Below are 21359 nucleotides of genomic sequence, written 5' to 3' on the forward strand. Positions count from 1 at the left end.
CTTGTGTAACAGAACAGCATTTTCCGGGTCCACCCCCTGTCATTCTCACCGAATTTTCATAAGATTGCACCTGAAGGGGGTCTTAAAAGGATGGGAAAGTAAGTTATGTTCACTGGGAGTGATCCCCCTGACACGAAGAAATACACTGATGCAAGCTTTTAAAACTTGGAACACTGCTCACAGCCGGTAAAAGCCTCGACGGTGCCGCAAGTACCTGTGCAGTAGAACATGATTTTTAAGTGCGGGAGTTTCCAGGTTCCTGGGCAAGTATTCAACTGTACCTCGAAGTTCCGCTGGAGAAACGGAAGAAAATCACTGAAGCAGAGAGTGCAGAAAACGCACAGAAACGCATACGATCCAAGCCCACGAATTACTTTTTAACTGTAGAGGACATGGAAGAAGCTAAAGTTGGAGGAGCTAGGGGTACACAGTGATTACTACTACGTCAATTATAGTTTCCAAGTGGAGCACCCTAGCGTCATTCCGGCAGAGCAAACCAAGTTTAGGCCCTCGCCAAGTTTGCTGTGGTTTCCCCTTGGGGGCCAGTGCATTCATGCTAGCCCGCCACGTAAACTCGTGAAGGAGCGGCATCTGATCACTCTGCCTAAAGAAGTGAAAATTGACGACACCATATCCGACCCTTGGGTCAAATGTTCGATGCCCGGGGGAGGAATTCCGAACCCCTCCGCCAATTCCATTAATGCGAAGCTGAAGCCCGCTAATGCACGTCCTCCGACCCACTTGGCAGGTTGTAAATTCACTTTTCCCATAGCTGGTCCAATTTTGGGTCTGAGAAAAAGGTAATATGGCAGAGGCTTGGCCATCGTGGCAGGATCCTTGGGCTTCCTTAAGGAACCCAAAGGGCGAGTCCTGATTCGGGCCGCAGCACACAGGAAATTAATTCATCTCATGTTTATAGCCGCTCGCAAAAGCTTTCACCGCTAAATATTGCATGGTCTCGGTTCTGAAACACTGACAACCTGATCAATTTTCACGCTAAGTAGCTGGGAGGTTAGGAATTTGGAATAAATGTGGCCGTTTCCATTCAAAGTTGCAGCAGAGAAAGGAATTCTAGAGGTTTAGTTGCTAATCTTAATCCCTGATCGCATTTGTAATTATGAACGTGTATGAGATTAGGATTACAAGGAGATCATGGAGAGAGGTGGAAAGTTCAGACGAGGAGCTCTATTTGCCCGATGTTCTTACCTGCCATGGCCACTTTAGTAGATAATGGAATCAGTGCTGATCTTAAAACATGTTGAGTTTTCCATTATGAGACTCGTGTATTGTAGGTGGTTTCCTGTTATGAGTTACATGATGAATCTCGTGCGACGTGAATTATCTGTTTTAATCCATAGAGGCATGTATGTCATTTAATGTTGCCAGTGTAGGTCATGGACACCAATGTTGTGTGACAAAGGTGCAAGAAGTTGGAAAAACTTATATTTATTTCTTCTCAAAGGAACAGAATGAATCTTGTGTGATATTGATATGCACACGAGGTCAGAGCCTACTTTTACAAAACAATTCCTTGGAAAGGTCGGTCGATTTGATGCAGCGATCGATCGGGCAGGCTGCTGCTACAGTGCATTGTTTTGATTCAATTCTTCATGGAAAACAACAGCCGACATTACTGCAACTGAAAAATTGAATAATTCGCATTGAATTTGCACGCAGGGGACGTGGTCAATTGGTCTTTTTTTGGTTAATGCAACATAACTTTAGGAATGGGTAACTGATTGTAATCTGTTGGACCTTCATTTTCCAATCTTCGCAGGACACAATTGAGCGAGTTTCCCGTCATGCCCGTCTTTTCACAATCGCTCATCGTCGACGTGATGGAAAACAAAGCCTAGACGACCGTCACCAATATCCGATTCAAATGTGCCGATTTCACAGGCCAGGGTAACAGTTCCGAAAAAGTAACAAACCAAAAAGCTCTTGCACGCCGCCGGAGTAAAGTAACAAAGCCTCGGCAACACTTAAAATAGATTCAAACTGGCAGAATTAGCCAATCTCTCAAGAAAAAAAAGTCAGCCTCACGGAAATCCACGAATCTCCTCCAAAGATCTGGATAAAATGGCAAGGAGATGTGCGTTTTTGTATTCCTGGGTACCTCCCAGAAAGCTACGGCAGGGAGGGGCGTGGCTTCCAATCTGCCAAGACTGAAGCACGTCAAGCTTACCGGCGTGGTACAACGATAAAATGAGCTTGCTGAAATTTCAGCACACGATTTCATCTCTAGCCTGGCGAGGTCACAAATAGTGGGGGTGTCGATCGAGCATCAGAATCTTCACACTGATGCGTCGGGGACTTCGAAGCCCTCTAGCTATAGACGGAGATATCTCCGATGTAGGTCCTCGTGTGGCAGCGAGGCAGGGTTAACATTGGAACGCTGGGCACTCTCTCGAAAACTAGTTTCCCGCGAGCCAACACTAGCCCACATAGAGCTCTCCGTGAGTCTATGCTCTGGATTTAGCATTGCTTTTCGGAGGGTCACGTTGGCCGTCGACCCTGCTGCGACCAGAGCTGATGCGTTGCCAAAAACGGACCCTCTCAGTCTGGACGTTGAAAAATGAACAGATTCCGTGGGAAAATTGTGATGATTATATCTAAGGCGCTCAGACTTGGGGCTTCCTGATCGCAGGGCTCGTGCGTCACCGAACTGAGGCCTTCGTGCGGGTTGTCTGCTGACTAATGAAACCAAGTTAACCTCTAGTATCTGGGAAGAACCGACCTTTCCTCTCAGTTCATCCGAGAAGTTACAGCATCAATTACTAATTAAAAAAAAACACGAAACGAAGCCCAACCGCACAACTAGACTAGAGCCGATATACGGCAGTAGTGTGGCTCCAGGATTAAAAGGGTCAAACAACCGTGGATTACAGCGGGCCAGTGTCATTTTTTCATATAATTACTGTGGGATCTTCGACAAGTTTCTACTCACGGAACAGTAGAGTAGTGTGTGCACGCACTACATTTATGATGACGGAGGGCGGCATCCCCCCCATCCCCACGAAGAGGAACGTTGTCGAACTAAAAGCGCGAATGGGTTCTGTGGCACGCTCGTTAGTTTTGCTGACTTTTTGAATTTTCTTTTCCATCGGAAAGGATTCGAGGGCGGCAAAGTTTGTGCAACTGGAATGCCTAGATGGGGGACCATTCGTATCACGGCGTGCGAGAGAGAGGGTCCAATCTCCGTCGACCTGGGCTCCGAGAGGGATGCCACGGCGTACCATTCCTGGGTCCTCCAGGGATGGCCTTCTCCCGGTGTGGCTTTGTCTCGCATTCTTGTGGTATTCCTTCCGCGATCCTTTTGCTCTTTTGTCGCACGATTTGCAATCGCAGAGCTGCGGGGACTGTAGCGTGGCGGGGCAGGCGACGGGGGCACTTCGAATCCATGCATTCTCAAGCGGCATTTAGCAACGTCACCCCAGCTTGTGCCTCTCTTCCCCCCCTCTCCCCCCTCCTCCTCCCCTACAGCGTTTCTAAACTTAGCGTCCACGCTAAACCTGGCTGTCTACTGGGCGCCGGTGTGGCAGGAACACCAGCACATGACACTCGATACTAACTAACATGAGGTTAGAGGACAAAAGAGGAAGGAACTTATTCTCGTAATTTTCTGGGAATATTCTCTCTTTCAGCGACGGTGAGAAATATGTATATTTGGTGTGTTCTCTTACACGTTTCCTCATCTGATTTCTTTTTATATGTTGGTGCAATTGCGAATTACACTTAGGAATCCTACACGAATCCAGTAACATATTTTCAATATATGGTATTCATTCTTCATTCCATTTTTGTTTTGTAAAGCCTTTCTAAATTCATCCACCAAAAGCAAGCTTGTTGCTTAATTAAAATTTGGAAATAAAATAAGAATTGGGTTGATTGACAAACCGATGATTAATGAACCCTAAACAACATACTGCTTTGTTTTATTGTAAGGACAAAAGAGATTGCAGGATATCATTTTTTTGTTTTTTATTTTTTTTAAGCACGTACACTCAAAATAAAAATAGAGGAAATCAAACTAAATCATCTAACCAAGCGATGCAGTAGTTTGTTTCTTAGAATATTAATTTTGGTGAAAGATTGAATGAAAAATGATCTTATAGGTTGAATCTCAAGATGGTTTTTGGGTGTGATTTATTGCTCAGAAAATTCTATAAGCATAGATGTTAACCAACATCATTCACAGACACATCTCACAAATTCATAAAAAAGTATCTGCAGGCTGCACATCCAAAGTATATTATCAGTATATTTGTATATGTTTGAATTGATACCTTCTTTTCCTGCAAATACATTCATATATATATATATATATATATACACACTTACACACATATATACGAGCATGCATCAATGATTGTTCTCAATTTAAGTTGTGCATTGCTGGATGTCTTGAAATTCATTCTCACAGTACATAATTTTGAGACATGATATTGAACTTCATTTGCATGCATGCATGTTTATGAGAAGATATTTGTATATATATATATATATATATATCAAAGCTGTATCTAACATGTAGAGTGTGTCTGTGGGTTGACTTACACACACATGTATTTTTATATTACTTGGTGAATAAAATATTAAAGTAATAAATAAAAAAATCAAATAAAAATCTCCTCACACTCCAATTCTAATCCATTATCAGGAAAGCATATAACACTTGGTTTCTCTTTGAAGGATCCTACAACCATGCCACCTTAGTCTTTGTTGTTCATGTCCATCATCACTTGAGAATAAAGTCTACCAGCAAACCTCTTGCCCGACTTATCTTCAAATTTTGGTCAAAGAACATGAAGTCTCCATATAAAATTAGATCATCTTTCTTACAGGAATCATGCAATGGCTTTGATAAATTGCTTGAATATATTCCTAGAACACTGGACGCCAGTTTCATGTTCACATTTTGTTTTCTTCCACATGTTAAAACATCCTTCTTTGATAAGAAATGCCAAAGTTTGAATTGTCCTTGGAATTCGAGCATGCTGTCAATCTTTTCTAGGGGAATTTCGGAGCATAATTTCCTGGAATCATGCAAATGATCGTCAGAGACTGCAACAGCTGCCTTTCTTTTTGAGAATTGTGCCAGGAAGGGTCTTGCAATGTTCAAATCTCTCTTAAAGTGCTGGTCAAATTCCAGAAGCAAAGCTAGAGGATATAAATCCATGACTGGACATGGTAGACGCTGGTCTCATTACAAATACTACCCAGTGGAGTTTTTTAATTTTAAAAAATAAAAATATAAATAAAAATCCTGCATAGGGAAAGGTTCCTTGGAACAGGCCCAGAACAACGGCCCACAATTTGACCTTTGCCAAGCAGGTTTTCTAATAAATGAGAGAGCTTGACTGGTTCTGTTCCTCCTGCCATCTCCTCCTTGACAGTCTGTGAAGCTCATCAATGCCCCAATTGCTTCAACCCCTTTCCTTTCCTCTTTTTTCTACTACTTCTTTCAACATCTTGTGGGTTCAGTCTATGTAACCCTAATCCCCCCCCCTTAGACTATCAAACATGAAGGTGGTGTTGGTGAGTGGAGCATTTTGAAAAGCATAGATCAAGGGATGCCAATTGGCAGGATGTTGAACACATCAGCAGCTTGTGAAGTCCATATTAGGTTCACTGCATGCTCGTCTTACTTGTCCACCACAATTTAACAATAGTCTCACAATGGGGCTGTTGTTTTGAGACAATTGTATGAGCAATGAATCTCCCTGTGTTGACTTTTGAACTATTTATTTTTGTCTGTAACAGTGTTCATCAAACTCAGTCTTTGGCTTTGCCTTGCAGTAGCTATTCAACTGCTTGTTTGTGACAATGTATTGTGTTGGATCCCTTCAAAAATTAACAATTTTGCCACTTGAAGTAGCTGGACTTTGTGTCACCATGTTGAGAAGATCCAGTCCACTGCAATGAAAAGAAGCAGGAGAAGTAGGGGTCCAGTCTAGTCCAGTGACATAGAGATGGGCATGACACTGATGCTGTATTTAACAAATATTTGATAATTGTTATTTAACTTCAGTTAGGCTGTATCACCAATATAAAAATGATTAACATAAACACCATGCCCTTCTGACCCATCTTATTTTATGAGTTTTCTTGAACTTCGTTTCTGTTGACTATCCACCCAGTTGAAAAATGCGAGTTTGACCACAAATTCTCTTGAGAAATGTCATGAGCTTTTGTCGTATTCTTCAGGAGAGAGGAACTGTATAATTTTCCAACAGAGTTGAGAAAAAAACAATAATATGGGTAAGGCTATTTTGTTTTGTTTTGTATTGTTATATCAATGAATTTAAAATCCCAAGATTAATCCCAATACACAGAGACGGCACTGTGAAAACCTTTCTGTTTTGTTGCTTGCTGGGAGGAAACCAAGTCGGCCAAATATAACAGCATATTTTGCCTGAAGTTGCTCCTGAGATTAGGGCTTACTTTAGACGAAACCGATGCAAACATGACTGTTGGGGGGGAGGTACAAACAAAGACCGAATATACTTCTCTGTAGCCCCAAAATTCCACTTCGAATTCAAGCAACTGCACATGATCACACAAACTCAGGAGGACAGAAAACCAAGGGCCTCAGAAAGAAAAAAAAAAGTTTAGCTTTTGGCTACCAGAACAAGCATATGTGCAGATTGAGAGAGAGGCTTGACAAAAAGCATCTGATCAACGGATCCCCCCCTCCTCCTTTCTCCTTATTTGCCCCCACTTTTGCAATGATAAGCGAGAGGCTTAATGTGCCCTCCAGTTCTGATACCCTTCTCTGACACCCAGTCGTGGAGTCACAATTTTAGCTTCGGTCGTCGTCGTCGTCAGGTGATGAACCGGAGCGAATCCCCAGAAAATCCTAACCCAAGCCAATGGTGCTTCGGAACTGGAGCGAGATCTTATTCACGGGAGCAGGTGAAATTCCAACTCCCCTCGTCCCTAGAAATAGCAAAACTGCCACTCTGAGAGAGCGAGACCTGGTGTTAAACTCCATCTTAATTAAGCAACGAATCGAGAAATCCTTGATCAAGGGGGTATTTAATTCCGTTCACGTGCCCCCCGGGGCTTAGGATTAGAAATCACAGCCTCCCGAGAAGCGCCTGAGCTAATCATGAAATCAATGGCATCGACCTAATTTTAAGGTGGGTTCCAAGGACGTGGAGTTTCATGCTCCATGCGCTGAGGCAGGCGCTCTCCAGGGGGGGGGGACTTTGCCCCGTACCTGCGGGGTAGTTCCTTGCCGGCCATAGGTCGTGGCGGGTCGCGGCTTTAGGTCCTTTCGTTCTTCGTCCCTGGACACGGACTTCTCCCTACTTGATCCCCCCGCTTGCAAGCTGACTTGTGCACTCGTGGACGCGTGGCAGTATTTCTACTTCCCCTCTCGCCAACGACACTTGGAATCCTTCGATTGGCTTTTCGTTTATTGGTTGGGTAAGTTCAGATGTGAACGAGTCAGAGTTTTGGATACTTAGAGGCTTGAAATCCTATTGTTGGTGATTGATGGGGTTGGTCCCTTTGCACATGTGGTTAGGATTTTCAACACTTAGGGTTACTTCACACTATGGTTGATTGTCAAATGGACAAAGGATTCCAACAATATGACTGGTGGAGAAGAAAAAATTGACTGCTCAACCTTCACACTAGATGTACACAATCAACAGATGTTTTGGTCGAAAGTGTCTACATGGTAGTACTTTATGGTGAGTTTTGGTGCAATAGAGTTGTACGTTTGACAAGAAATTGGACTGGGTAAATTAAGTCAAACAATTCTCAATCAAGCAGTTTTTTTTTTTTTTTTTTTTTTTTTTCCTTTTTTTTTCTTTTTTCATTAAAACATTCAAAATTTGATAAGATATGGACTATTAGATTAAAAGGATTATTTTAATCTAAAAAAAAAGTGTGGGTGCTCTCTCTTGCTCATATTTGCTTATTTTTTAGACATATTACCTTATTTGTTTGTCTTCTTTTTTTTTTTTTTTTTTTTAACTAAAAAAGATGGATGGTTTTTCTTTAATTCATTATTTTTGTAGCTAGCCACAACTTGTGGATGTAGAAAATGTTTTAGATCCAACTCATGTAGTGCATTCTAATCCTTTCCAACTAAATTCCAAGATCATGGAGTACAAATGAGGATGAATGAGAGAGTGGAGGAAATAATTATTGATGAAGACGAAGAAGTTTAAATTATTTCAGCTCCAAATAAGAGAATTGCACCGAAGATAACTAGAGCTCTAAGAAAGAAAACTTCAAAGAAGAGAATTGCGCCCTAGATAATTAGAACTCTAAAAAAGAAAGCTCCAGAGAAGAGAATTGTACCCAAGATAATTAAAACTCTAATGAGGAAAATTCTAAAGAAAGTGATAAAGATTTGAGACAAAAAAATTGATAACATTCATTATTGGATTATTTTTGAGGTATTACAATTAATCATGCTTTAAAGACAAATGGAACTTCATTTTATCAAGAATAAAAAGATGTAATTTTAAGTCCTAAATGCTATGATCTTTTTTAAAATTGATTGCAGATTGCATCCAATTAGAGCCTGAAGATTGTTACTTTATTATTGACTATCCATGCCTCATGTGCCACTTTTTCCTCCAAAGTAAGATGTTAATGACAATTGGATATTATAAGCATAGGATTTGTCGCACAAGTGAGACTCTATGCTTAAATAGTTGTTATGCATCTAAAATTCAATTACATAAGTCAAGCATGTTGTAAAAAAATTGAAAAGATTTAAAAAACCTACAAGAAAGACAAAATTGAAAATGCCATTTTGAATAATGATTATTATGAAAGTAAGTCCTATGAAGCTGCAAACAAAATGTAGCACCAAATTAGTCAAGTAATGAAGCACATTGTAGATATAATAAATAGAGGTGAAGAGATTCCTTCCAATTCTTTATCCAAGATAGACAATTCATGGCAATCAAAAACTATGCCTATTACACAATCAACTTCATTGAAATCAGAAAGTAAACCAAAATTTCATGATAGAGTCATTAATTTTTTTGAAAAAATGGAAAAATTAGTACATATATATTTTTTTAAAATCAAAGAATAAATGGACTATTAAAAAAATATATACCAACAATTTGATCATCTAATCAATAAGATATAATGCTACAATGCTATTTTAAATGTGAATTTGAATTATATCCTTAAAATTTAATAGTTGATTTTTGAGCCAAATATGCTTTGTAAAAACTTCTAGTCAAATTTTCATAGACTTGTGTTGCATCAACCATTTTTAAAAATCTTTTCTTGTTATTTTTTTTTGTATTTGAATAATCAGAATTTCTTTGTTTTTAACTTTTTTTCATCTTTAATTACAATAAATATTATTTCTTCATCTTAATATATATATATATATATATATATATATATTTAAAATTTTCTTCAATAATAATTTAAGTGTACAAAACATGTCTATCTCTTGCACTTTTCATCATCTCTTATTTGTCTTCTCTTTCAATTCCATTGCAAAAACTTTTATCTATTTAAAGCCAAATTCATTATTCTCCAAAATACACAAGTTATATAGACATTAATATGTGCTCATAACATTAAAAATATTTCAAAGAAGTGTATCGATTATTATTAATTGATACACTTCTTTGGAATACTATTAAATTTAATAAGATTTTAAAGAAATCATAATTGGCCATAATATAATTGGTAGAATCCTTTGTGTGTTCAAAAATTGGCCATAGTATAAAGTGGCCCTTAAATTGATGTTGCTAAATTTTGGACCTAACAAAACTCATGTTAGAATTTGTTTGTTTCAAGATTTTTTTCTTGCCATATTTTTTTCACAATCTAGTCTAGAAATAGTTATTAAATAGGAATTGTGTCCTTGTTTCAAAACTCTAACAATAATTGGATAATTATTTTTTTAATTAATAGAATCAAATCAAATTATAGCTCTCTTGCTTGGCATACAATGAAATCACTAATTATTGGAATAAAGAAAACATTTTTACACATTGCCAATAATAAGAGGTACCAAAGCAAGAAGATGTTGTGGAGAGTAGGAGGGACAAATATAAAAAATAAATATAGCTCAAAAATAAATCATACTTACTTTTTTATTATTTTATTCATCCATATTTTTCTTTTTTATTCTTTAAAAAAAATTAATCTAATTTTTTTCCTTGTTAAATTTTTTGTCTTTAATCCAAAATTGTATGTGTATATTTTTTTCTATATTTCATAAAATTAGAAGCTTTCTTAGAAACTTAAGACTTGCAATATAAGTATTCAAGTTGTGGGATGCTTTATTGAAGTTATTTTGATTTACAAAACCTCTACAAAAAGTTTTGATAATTTTATGGTGCATTCAAAAACACTTGTAGATCAAATTTCCATCTGGAAAACTTCTATAATATTTTATAAGAAAATTATCATTAACTTAATCTCTTCCTACTTACTCCTATTTATTTGTATTTATTCAAATAATGTGGGTATTTGTGACACACACGATGGTTGCTATAGAATAGAAACATCATATTATATTTGTATCTTAATTGCATCATTTACTCTATTAATGTCCTCTATTGATCCTACAACTTCTCTACCAACAAAATAACCTTTAGATTGTTTTTGGGCTTATCCAACCACCACAAAGTCATGGAATTAGTGGAAATTGTTACTTTACCAACTACACTCTAAAAGAAAGAAATAGATACAGCCCTAATTACAATACCCTTGATTTCCAAAAACCGCTCTCCAACACCAATCTTCCCTTAAGCCTAGTTCATGCCAAGTGCCCTAGGCTATTAAATAATAGGCACAAATCTCATTCAGACAATCATACTGGAGTATTACTAAATGTATTCAAGCCACACACTTAAAACCATCAAAACCTTACCTCAACAAATTCAACAGTCCATAGTGCCATACAAATCTTTTTCTACAATAAACAGGAGATGCACACTAGATAGTAACTGATACAGCTCAATTCAGACCCAAGCAACTCACAGTAGTCCAAACTGAGCCCTGTCTTGTTGAGTATAATAGGCCAACATGTGTGCCTTTTTTTCTTTCTTATGTATTAGTTAAGGAGAATGTTTCCCTTTTATTGTTATAATTAGTGTTAAAATTAATAATCATGATAATGAACACTACTCCAGGCAGTTGAGGATTGATCTAAGGAAGAGTGGGTAGATCAAAGGGAGCAGTACATGTATGCAAATGTATATGATTAAGGTGATGTCCTAACAACCCAAATGGTCAAGGTTTACTCATTGACTAGTGGGACATTTGTTTGATTTCATGAGATTAGATTCTGTCCTCTTAATCCAAAGACAAGGGCAAGGACCAAGTCCTGCTTAAGCACACAATCTCAAGAAAAGGTCAGCTCCAATCATGTGCTCAGCCATGGTAAAAAACGGACTTGTAATGGACTTCTAATTTTTAGTTCTTACATGATAGACTGAATAAACTAGGCCTTGACTTGTAGTGTACAAAACCTAAAGAAGGTCAGGCTTAACCTTGTTGCTAAGAGTTGGCAATTAATAACACAAGTGTCTTACATGTGTGAAAAACTTCCCTTCACTCACACACTCAGGGCATTACAAAGACTTTATCTAGAGATGCTAGTTACACTTTTACTGGAGCTTATTTTCAGAAGCTTTCTTTCAAATGCTAAATTTTGCTTAGACCACAAAAGCCCATCTGCTGAATTGTTTGAGCTCAGGCAGGTGCTCATTCTTATAGCTGAACTTGAAGTCAGTAGAGCTTCTCCAGAGGCCTGCAACAGGTTGCTCCAGAGTCAGGGTTTAGGGTTTTTGCTATTAAGGTTGAAGACACAGCTGGCTAGAAACCATTCAAGAGAGCATTTATTATTCCTCAAAAGGAGGAGACCAAGTGTTGACATTGCTATGACAAAGTGGCTTTGGCTTTGAGAACACCAGTGGGCACCATGTTCCCTTTTAGACTTCCTTCATCCAGTGCACATGAAAAAATTTGACACAAGTAAAGGAGTCGAAGAAGAGGAAGCTCTCATGCCCCCATTCACATGGCCTGCCACTTAGCTCACATTCACCACACTTACCTCCAAATCCAGCAGTTCAGGGTTCCCATTCCCACCTGCTCCATGCTCCCAACTATTCCACATGGAAAATGTAATCACATTCACAAGATGCATGGTTGAGCCAGAACTAGTTGGCAGTTCACACAACAGTGTTTTAAAGTGTATGTGCTTCCTCACCCTATATTTCTTAAGGTTTTTAAAAGAATATAAGTAAAAGAATATAAATTATATATGATATCTTTGTATATGTATATATAGATATACAGATATATATGTCACAGACATACATATTTACTCTAATAATTATAAAAATAATACAATAAATAGAAATAAGTAAAATAGATTAACTTTATAATATCTTTCAAAGAACCTTCCTAGAAGCTTTGTAGACATAATTTCATCTTTATATGTGTCTATAGGTGATTGATAGGTTGAATACTCAGCCAACAAGTTAATCACGTGTCATATGTGCTAGTAGCTTGTGGTACAAGCTGATCATGTGGCACACATATATGAAACTTGTCTTACAAGTTAAGATATGTGTCTCACAAATTAGACACGTATTGGAGGTCCTATAAAATGTTGCCATGTAGCTCTTAGTTAGATAGTATATATAGAGGCAAGAGTGAAGCCTCCTTCATTCTTGTCAATTCCTTTCTTGCTTCTAATGTAGTTTCAAATATCTCTAGTTTCCTTGTCTTTTGGCAATAGTCATTTCAATTTCTTTTGAATATACATATGTATTTATATTATTTTTTTGTCATCATTCTTTGAAAAAAATCTTGGTTGTTTATTCACATTCATTAAGTTCTTATCCTTGACAATTTATAGATTTGTGTGTTTATTTTAAAAAATTATATTCTTTGATCCACCTTCCTACAAAATAAAAAAAAAAAATATTAAAAGATAAAATAGTGGGTTTTAATTTATTTTTATTTTTTACTTATTTCTTATTTATTTCAAAAAATTGTACTCTTTTTTAAACTTTGATGTAAGTTAAAGAGATCTAAATATTTTTATCTAATCTTTTTTTTCTTTTCTTTTTTTCTTTTTTTTTCTTTTTTTCTTTCTTTTTTCAATTCTATCTTTTAAAAAAAAACTAGTACCAAATCAATAGTTTCACAAATCAAATCCAACTTTTCATCAAACAAAAAACCTTTACTTACAACTTTGCCTTCATAAAGGATACAAACAACAACTCCAAAAGGTACCACTACCTCTTCCATAAATCTCAAAGGAACCTCTCTTATGAGCCTCAATCCCATGATATATGTATATGTTGGCAAAGCAACTTTTCATCAAACAAAAAACCTTTCACAAATCAAATCCAACTTTTATATTTATTGATATATTTATCGTGAATCTGAAGATATATATATCAGGCCGGTCAGTAGGTAGGAGGAAAAATATCTTCAGATTCACGATAAATTACATTCTTATTAGTAAAGCCTACTTTTAAGGCAGTTAATAGGATGAAACCAGAAGAGCCACAAAATTTTCCAGACTAACAAGACAAGTTCTTCTAACTCTTGAAGCCCAATGTACACAAAACAATGCAGAATGAAAGTGAGGGAGGCAAGAGAGAGGTCTTTACTCCAAAGGCCATGTCCTTCAAAGGAATTTGACCTTTCAATCATAAGGGAAGGGACCTTTTGAGGAGTAAAAGAAGAAGGTTGAATGGGGAATGGTTCAACTCATGGATGAATGAAGTGAATGAAGTTGAATCAACGATAAATTGACCTACCCTCTTCCTTTGTGGAGCTGATATTTTGTACTACAAGGTATGTAAATTTCCATCAATCATTGATTGGAAGATGATACAAGCACCTCAGTTTTTTGGTGGAGTTTTGCAGCAGTGTAAGCTCGTGGGTTTTTTTTTCCCCTTTGTATCTGTAGACTTTGAAGCCATAAAAGTTGCTCCATTTGTGGAACGCAAGCAGTTGGCAGTGTGAGATCAATATTTGCAACCTTGCTTATGAAGTTGAATCACTATACATGGAAGCTCAGTCTTCTTCGTTCATGTATTTGGAGAGAATTGATCGGTTTTTAAAATGTTTCCTTGTGTGGTGAATGTGTTTTTTCTATTTTTTTCCATGCAGAGCATGAAAAAACTTGATAGAAATTGCAACTGCCGTTCCAACCCTGATGTTGTATTTATAAAACCCAGCTGGATCTGTCCGTAGGGTAAAAGATTCAACCAAAGTGAAGACAATAAGTCAGCGAAAAATGAATAGCTGACAGAAAACTATATTCAATCTGAGCAGCAGACTTTGGTGTCTGTACGAGCGAAGTCTTTGTAAAACAGAACAGAACAGTCTAGGTTTTCTTCATTATTTTTCCGAGTACAACACGCTTGTAAAGTCTACATTGAAAAGTGAAAACTCATTTGATTCAACACAAGTGCAGAGAGAGAGTATGGTCGCCTTTGAACGGGAACGTGCATTGGATGCTCTTTCTCTCTTGAAGTGTGTTCAGGAAGAGAGCCCAAGTAAACGGAATTCAAAAACAGATAAATAATTGTAATGTAAATCAGTTTTAAAATAGCTTCTTTTGAAATCGAACTGTTAGTAATAAATGAGATTGTTGCATCCCCTGTTGAAATGTCAGCTTACACTACGTAAAATGGTCTATAATGGTGTACCAGTCATGATCCGTGAAGAAGACCGATGCTGAATGTTCGTTCTCCTTCAATTACCACAGATACTGTACTCGTGAAATCGACCATTGCAGAGCAAGGAATAATAGGCTCTGGAGCAATCACTTCTTGACCTCGTTATAAACGCATGGCCTACATATCGAATAACCACACTAAAAATTCTTCATGAGAAGAAGGGTCAACATACAGCCTATGCCCTTCGCCCTTTCATTCCATGCTCAATATATTCCAAAATCAGTACAGCAGGGAGACAAAGTGTGACGTTGTAGCAAAGAGAACTTCCATCACAAGCCGTTGTACCTGCAAAGAAAAAGGAAAAAAGAAGGAAAGATAGAAGAAAGAAAAACAAAACAAAAGCTGGAGTTCACTGAGGAGATATAGCTCATAGTCAAACGCATCAAATATAAACAGCCGCACATGCGGCAGGAATCACCGAGAAACGGATTTCGTTTTCGCAGAAACCAAAAGACTTAATTAACCTAAACTAAACTAAACTAAACTACACAAGCAAAAGAGTGTATGCCCTCCTGCATCACCAAAACACATCCAAATTTCAATAATGTACTCGCAGGGGCTGAAGAGACATGGCCCTTGTGTGTTACTGTAACTAGTATTTACAGCATCGCCTCTCTATACAAACTTGATCCTGAAAACCCTAAAGACAACAATTTGCAAGTGATCCGAAAGGCCCCAAGTGATACGAAAGGAGTAATCAGAGGCGAAACGAGTCGACGACCACAAAAGGGAATCAAATTCCTTGAAAAAAAATCTATCCTACCAACTACACGTGAATCATGTCATGACTCCTCATCAACCTCTTCCAGCTGAGCCCTCCTTGCAGCTGCCCGTTTCCGAATGAAGATACACCAGTGTAAAGCGGCCTTCAACTTCAACCACCCTATGTAGGCCTTGCCATTGGCTCGGGGGGGTTTGTGCTCACCAACAGCTTCGTCACCAGGATATCCAATAAATGGAAAAGCATCATCTCCAGGAATAGAGCCATATGGAGTGGACGGAATGTCCTCAACCTGTCCGTTACACATGCGCAGCAGCTGCTGCATCTGCGTGTGCATGTCCTCGTTCTCTAAAAGCTCCATGCTTCGCGCACGAAGCTCATCCTCTGTGATCTCCTCACCAAACAAATTACCATTAACTGGAAACCTCAGGCCAAAACTCTCCTGCCGCTTAAAATCCCATCGAGCAAGCTGCTGCAAATCATTGGCACCTGAAGAAACGTTCATCATGGATACGGGAGGGGCTATGCCAGTCATGCCAGAACTTGAGGCAGTCATGCTACTCTGTGGGGGACCTAGAGCTAGTCCAGTTAGCCCGGTGTGCCCCACTACAATCAGTGCATTATCAGAAGGATTTTCTAGGAAAGTTTGATGGTGACTATCAATGCTGCTGTTCATTTGCAGAACGGGTCCCGTAATGCTATGGTTGTCTGGTAGCTGGCTAACAGAACCAGAAAGTGATCGTGAAGCCATTCTCTGTAGTTCCTGATCATATGAAAAAGATCCTGATCCTCCACTACCCGCACTACCTGCATGGTTGTAGAGAAATGTAACGAATCAGCTGTAGAAACGTCCAAATTCGTTTACAATTACACATACGAGCTAAGAGTGACCTGGTAAATGATATCAGAGAGCCACTTGAAACATTGAAATAGGCTTGGTTCCAGTGGAAAATAGTCCGAATTCGAAAAGAAACTCTCTCAGAGAATATACCGACCCTTGGTTGGTAGCAAATTAACTAAAAAGTAGTCCGGATCTACGCTGCCAAATAAGATCCGACCACATAAGATTCTGAAATAAAAAATGACTTCAATAATGAAACGCTCGCGCAAGCCGAAGAGAGCTACTGGGCACATAACCCCTCATTGCTTGCCCAGAATATGGCCTATTCTGTTAGTAAAAAATGGCGGAAGTGCTGAAGTGGTTGGTCCAGCACATGCACACAGGTAAATTCTATGTCACACGAATGGCCTTCGAATAGAAAAGACTGCAGTATCCTAGAAACTAAGTTTGTCTGTACATTTGTCAGACTATACCTGAAAGCTCTCAACAGGAACCCTGTGGGCCGTGCTCCCAGGGCAAACACCACTTCATGCTGGCCCTTAGGAACTTGAATTCAAAAGCCGCTCTTTACTCCCCATCATTCAAATTCTGGGCAAGTTAACTCATGCAATGACACCTTCTAAAAGTAATTTGCATGTCTGTATGCTTGCTGATGGTTCAGACTCGGACCTTGCGAGTGTGTATTGAATATTTTAGGATCACCAGGAGAATCCTCAGTGCGGGTACCCAAATTTTTGGCTTGATAATTCTTTAAACCAATCAGAGCCTCTCCATCGTACTCCACCACATTCTCCCAGTTCTCATAAGCTACCTTTACCAGTTTGTCCACGTACACCTGGGCACCAAACAAAATAAACGGTTTAGAGAATTTTTTTTTTTTTTTTTTTTTTAAATACTGGAGTAATTAATGCAACTGATGCAATGGAACATGTGACAAACAAATCAAATCAGCAGAAATAATATTAACAGGTAGGACACGATGAACGGCCTCCTGTCACTTCAGAGGCCGAAGAAAGAGTTGCCACTATACCTTCTCGCTGTCAGAGAGGGAATCCACGGACATATATGAACCATCAGCAATAAGTCCCATAAGCTGGAAAATGTTGTTAAATATGACGCCAATATTTTGTTTCTCATCCGCATAGTAAACGTATAACTTTCCACTCAGAACACAAGTCTTCGCATGATCCACAGTGCCCTCCCACATCTTGTTCGACATTCCATTTCCCAGTATCTGGACAAGTCTCAAAGACATCTTTTCAGAGCATTTTTATCATGAGTCACACACTCAATATTTGGAAAATAAAAAAATTCAGGAAATTAACTCATTGAATGCGATAGAAATTTTTTTAAATCAAAATGCAAAGAATTGCCCCATCTTTCACGGCTAAAAGAAAGACATGATACTTTCTATCAAAAGATTTACGTGTGATACTTACATTACGCAGCCTTTGAGGATCCATGGCCACCAAGCGCAAAAAATCCTCGACTGTCTGAACGTGAGCTTGATTTAGACGCTTGTGGAAAGCACCGTCTTTCCCAATCTTGTCCAATCGCCAAACCTCGTCATTCAAGGCTGGTGGATAGTGCTTCTTGTAAACTGAACAGAGTAATCAACAACAATAATCAAAAATACAGATATGTTGGGCTTTCACCATCCCTTCTTTCTTCTTCTGATCACAACTTGGAAATCTGGCAGAGTAGCTATAAAAATGGGTATCAACGATGTCTAACGCATATATTTAAAAAGATGGTTTCAGACCATCAGTACAACAACAAAACCACCGTTACGCTGGGGAAGGGGATATGAAATGATGCTGTGACGTAATCACAAATAGAAACAAGATACACCAAACAATCTAGACGATGTGGAAATCTTACGTTCACCACGATGATCCTTAACAGTGAAGGCCTCTGTCTTAGCTTCTCGAATTCGAACGCCCTCAGAACAAGTGGATGAGATTTTCACGCCTAGTCGAAACTTGCGACTGCGGATCCAACTGGAGTTATCTGTAAACGTCAAATCCCCCAAAGTCCCCACCCCATCCTTCAGGATAACGCTGAGATCTCCAGTGAGAAGAGGCCTTTTTCCATCTCGCTCCCGGACCTCGTAGTTTTCAAATTCTTCCTGAGTCCAATCGCCCTCGTCTTCTGCTGTGAAATCTCCTTCTAAAACTACAACGTCTAATTTAGTTGAGGATTCTGGACCAGTGGAGACAACTTGGCCAGTGCTGGCATGTTGTAAAACCACATGAATCGCAGAGCCATGCTCCCCTTCAACTTTACTTCCAGTGAAGAGGGGGAGGGCCAGTTTGTTCCTAAATTGCAAGCGCAAATTTTGCTGGTCTGGACCTTGTATTCTTTTAGGTGAGGACCTGAATCAATACATTCGAAAATCAAGGTTTAGAAGCAGGATGCAGATCAGACAGCGTTGATACTCTAAAACTTGACCATTTGGTTGTGTATTTACTCAAAGGGAAAACATACAAATGTAACGTTACGACCTCAAAAGAAAAGGCTATACAAGATGAACTCAAGCATCACATCAATGCAATACAGCTACAAGTGGCATACCGAAGTCCGACTTTGGGTGGAACGAACTTTGCAAGTGCGCGCTCAACCTCCTCTCCAACCTGCGTTATTTTGCACATCCAACCAGTTCTTCAAAATCGAGCTAGTCAAGAGATGCAATACGACTACAATATAATTATGATTTCTTTACAGTACAAAGAAAATTTACAATTCCTTATGGATAGATTAAATTTCTTTTATTTACTGAACTCTTTTCAAACGCAGTCATGGCTGCAGGATTGCAATTGATGTCACTTAGTAGAGTAAATGTCAAAACTAGCTACTCCGAGGTGACAATACTCTCACAGTCTTCACAGCTCAGAGAAGGAATTTGAAATACATTCTACGTCTTTTATTAAACATAAACTTGTAAAGATACCAGATACTAGAGTAGAGCACTAATTTAAAGAGCTAAATGGATGAAGACTCTGGCAACTAAGCAGAAGAAAAGTGGAATGCCCATCGTCTAATCTGCCTTCATATTTCTCTCTCGCTTAGAAATGTAAATATAACATACAAGTTCTTACCACTCGCCGAAGTAGAGGCTCGAGAGTAGAGCATAATTTTTGAAGGCTGTCCATTTTCACTGCCTCCACTATTACACTGCACAAAAATTCAAATAAACAAACAAATAAGTAGGGTGATGTATTCAAATTACGTCCTCACGATGTATAGTGAAGAAAAACACTTCCTTCGAAATGTGAAAATGTGGATGCAGCAGAGTAATTACGTCGTTTAATCAGCATTCGGAACAAGTAGGCTCACTTTCCAGACAAGAATATGAGATCCAATTGACTCTCTGTATAGAAAAATACTGTGGGGCAAATCGAGGCTCAAAAACAACAGAATGTGGCGGATATACAAGGTGGCTACAGCAACCAAATCCTTCCACACACCCCGACAGTCTTGAGCCCAGCCTGCGGTAAATAATGAATGTGCGGATGGTTTTCAGGAGAAGTCAAACCTGGCAAGTTGAGGTCGGGGACGTTTCTCTTCAGGCATGCCCTCTGTGAAAGCATCTATATCAAGCGATCGTTTCTCCCTCGCCATAGCCATTCGTGTACCAGAGCTAAGTGCAGGATGAGCCAGATTGACAATGGAACTTGCCAAGTTTGTTATTACCTCTCTAAGCTCCTGGAGTAGGCTCCGTATCCTGGCCAATGCAGTACTGACGTGAACTCGAATACGAAGTACCAGCAATCGCAGAGGACTGAGAACTGAAAACTCTCACGACCCTGTAGGCCTCCGTGAACGCAACTTGGACAACTACAACAAACGAAATCAAGAACCACAAAATTTCGCTAGTCGAAATTGCAGTTTGGTAGGTTCAATACTAATGATCTGTAGATGCAAGTCAACAATCCATCGAGGATCAAAAATGGAGTACTGAGTGCGATAATTAGGATTTGCCGAAGCAATTGTTACGGCTCCAATTTCTCACTAAGCAGGAAATTCCTATCAAGCCCACTTTCTATACAAAGAACATTCTCTTATGTCTAGATATTTCAATATCCCTCCCAACACATCTAACCTCCGAACCCTGAGGAACCTAGAAAATTCCTGTGGTTTCTCGGCAATCTATCGCCCGATACTCTACCCAGACCCCAACCACTACGAGATTCTTTTTTCTTTTTTCTTTTTTTCTCTCAATGGGAACTGCACCACGGTTCAGCATAAACTAGGTCTAGTCACTACCACAACTTCCCAACACCTTTAGCTTGAACCTCAAACTGTTCAATGATAAACGCCAAAAACCTGCTGACAGTTTCCAATCTTCCACTTCCAAGCCTACATACCTACACCTCCACCACCACCACCGCCACTACAGTGCGCCTCCAATCTGCCTGGGACCAGTATCCGCATAAGAACTTCAACAAAATTCTCCTCCCAAGCGCCTGGGAGCATACTAGGAAAGTTCTCTGAGTCTAGCACCCTGAAGAGCACGCACGCATTCCTCTCAATCGCTTTGCAAACAAGATCGCCAGTGCCCTCCCTTGCTCGCCGGCGCTCACACCAGAGAAACGCTCCAATTGCTCTTTCTAGCTACCAAACGAAAGCAAGAATTAAAGAAAATGCGGAAACGATTTGTGAACGCCCGCCCCTCCTCCTCCGCCGTCCGCAGATGACTTTCGTGACAAAACTCAAGTACAAATTCGAGGGTTGCAGCGGGAAAAATGGCATCGAACTCGACAGAGATGTGCGATGCTCCAGAAGCTTGAAAAAAAATACAAGACAGCGCGGGTTTCGTCCACGAGGAGAGAGAAAGAGGAGAGAGCGAGAGTCAGAAAGAGAGACACAATTAGTTGGATGAAATCAAAGTTGGATGAATGCTTCGATGTGGATGAATAATATCGTTTATTGAGCGGCTTACATTCATCCGCCAACACAATGCACGCGGTTCAATCCCCCACGCCTTTGGGATGTGTGTTGCTGGACGTGATAGGATGTTACCTTCCCCCTTCTTTTCCGGCCAGCCGCCGTAATGACCAGCGTTGACTGGAAGTGTCTAGTCCAAGTTGGG

The 21359-nt window shown here is 39.3% G+C and overlaps 1 protein-coding gene and 2 long non-coding RNA genes across 6 annotated transcripts; all 3 read right to left on the minus strand.

The window, feature by feature from the left end:
• Positions 1–4616: 4616 nt before the first annotated feature.
• Positions 4617–7214, minus strand: LOC149987866 (uncharacterized). Of its 3 annotated transcripts, XR_016506403.1 has the most exons (3): positions 6978–7214; positions 6445–6546; positions 4617–6217 (listed from the first exon to the last, which is right to left on the minus strand). It is a non-coding gene; the product is annotated as an uncharacterized LOC149987866 (long non-coding RNA). The 3 variants fall into 3 exon arrangements; XR_016506405.1 differs by having other exon boundaries at positions 4617–6546; positions 6770–7214; XR_016506404.1 differs by having other exon boundaries at positions 6354–7214.
• Positions 7215–9994: 2780 nt separating this feature from the next.
• On the minus strand, positions 9995–13526 carry LOC149987867 (uncharacterized). 2 transcript variants are annotated; one of them, XR_016506407.1, is made up of 4 exons: positions 13201–13526; positions 12405–12910; positions 12056–12107; positions 9995–11752 (listed from the first exon to the last, which is right to left on the minus strand). It is a non-coding gene; the product is annotated as an uncharacterized LOC149987867 (long non-coding RNA). The 2 variants fall into 2 exon arrangements; XR_016506406.1 differs by having other exon boundaries at positions 12056–12910.
• Positions 13527–15068: 1542 nt separating this feature from the next.
• LOC112291291 (calmodulin-binding protein 60 D) lies at positions 15069–21116 on the minus strand. The gene is made up of 8 exons (XM_024538479.3): positions 19803–21116; positions 19366–19441; positions 18842–18900; positions 18149–18642; positions 17707–17867; positions 17298–17501; positions 16937–17102; positions 15069–16233 (listed from the first exon to the last, which is right to left on the minus strand). Exons 1-8 carry the CDS (start codon positions 19892–19894, stop codon positions 15488–15490), a joined length of 1998 nt encoding a protein of 665 aa, XP_024394247.1. The 5' UTR covers positions 19895–21116; the 3' UTR covers positions 15069–15487.
• Positions 21117–21359: the final 243 nt, after the last annotated feature.

Source organism: Physcomitrium patens, chromosome 14, assembly GCF_059467195.1.
Source record: "Physcomitrium patens ecotype Gransden chromosome 14, ASM5946719v1, whole genome shotgun sequence".
NCBI classification, from domain to species: Eukaryota; Viridiplantae; Streptophyta; class Bryopsida; order Funariales; family Funariaceae; genus Physcomitrium; species Physcomitrium patens.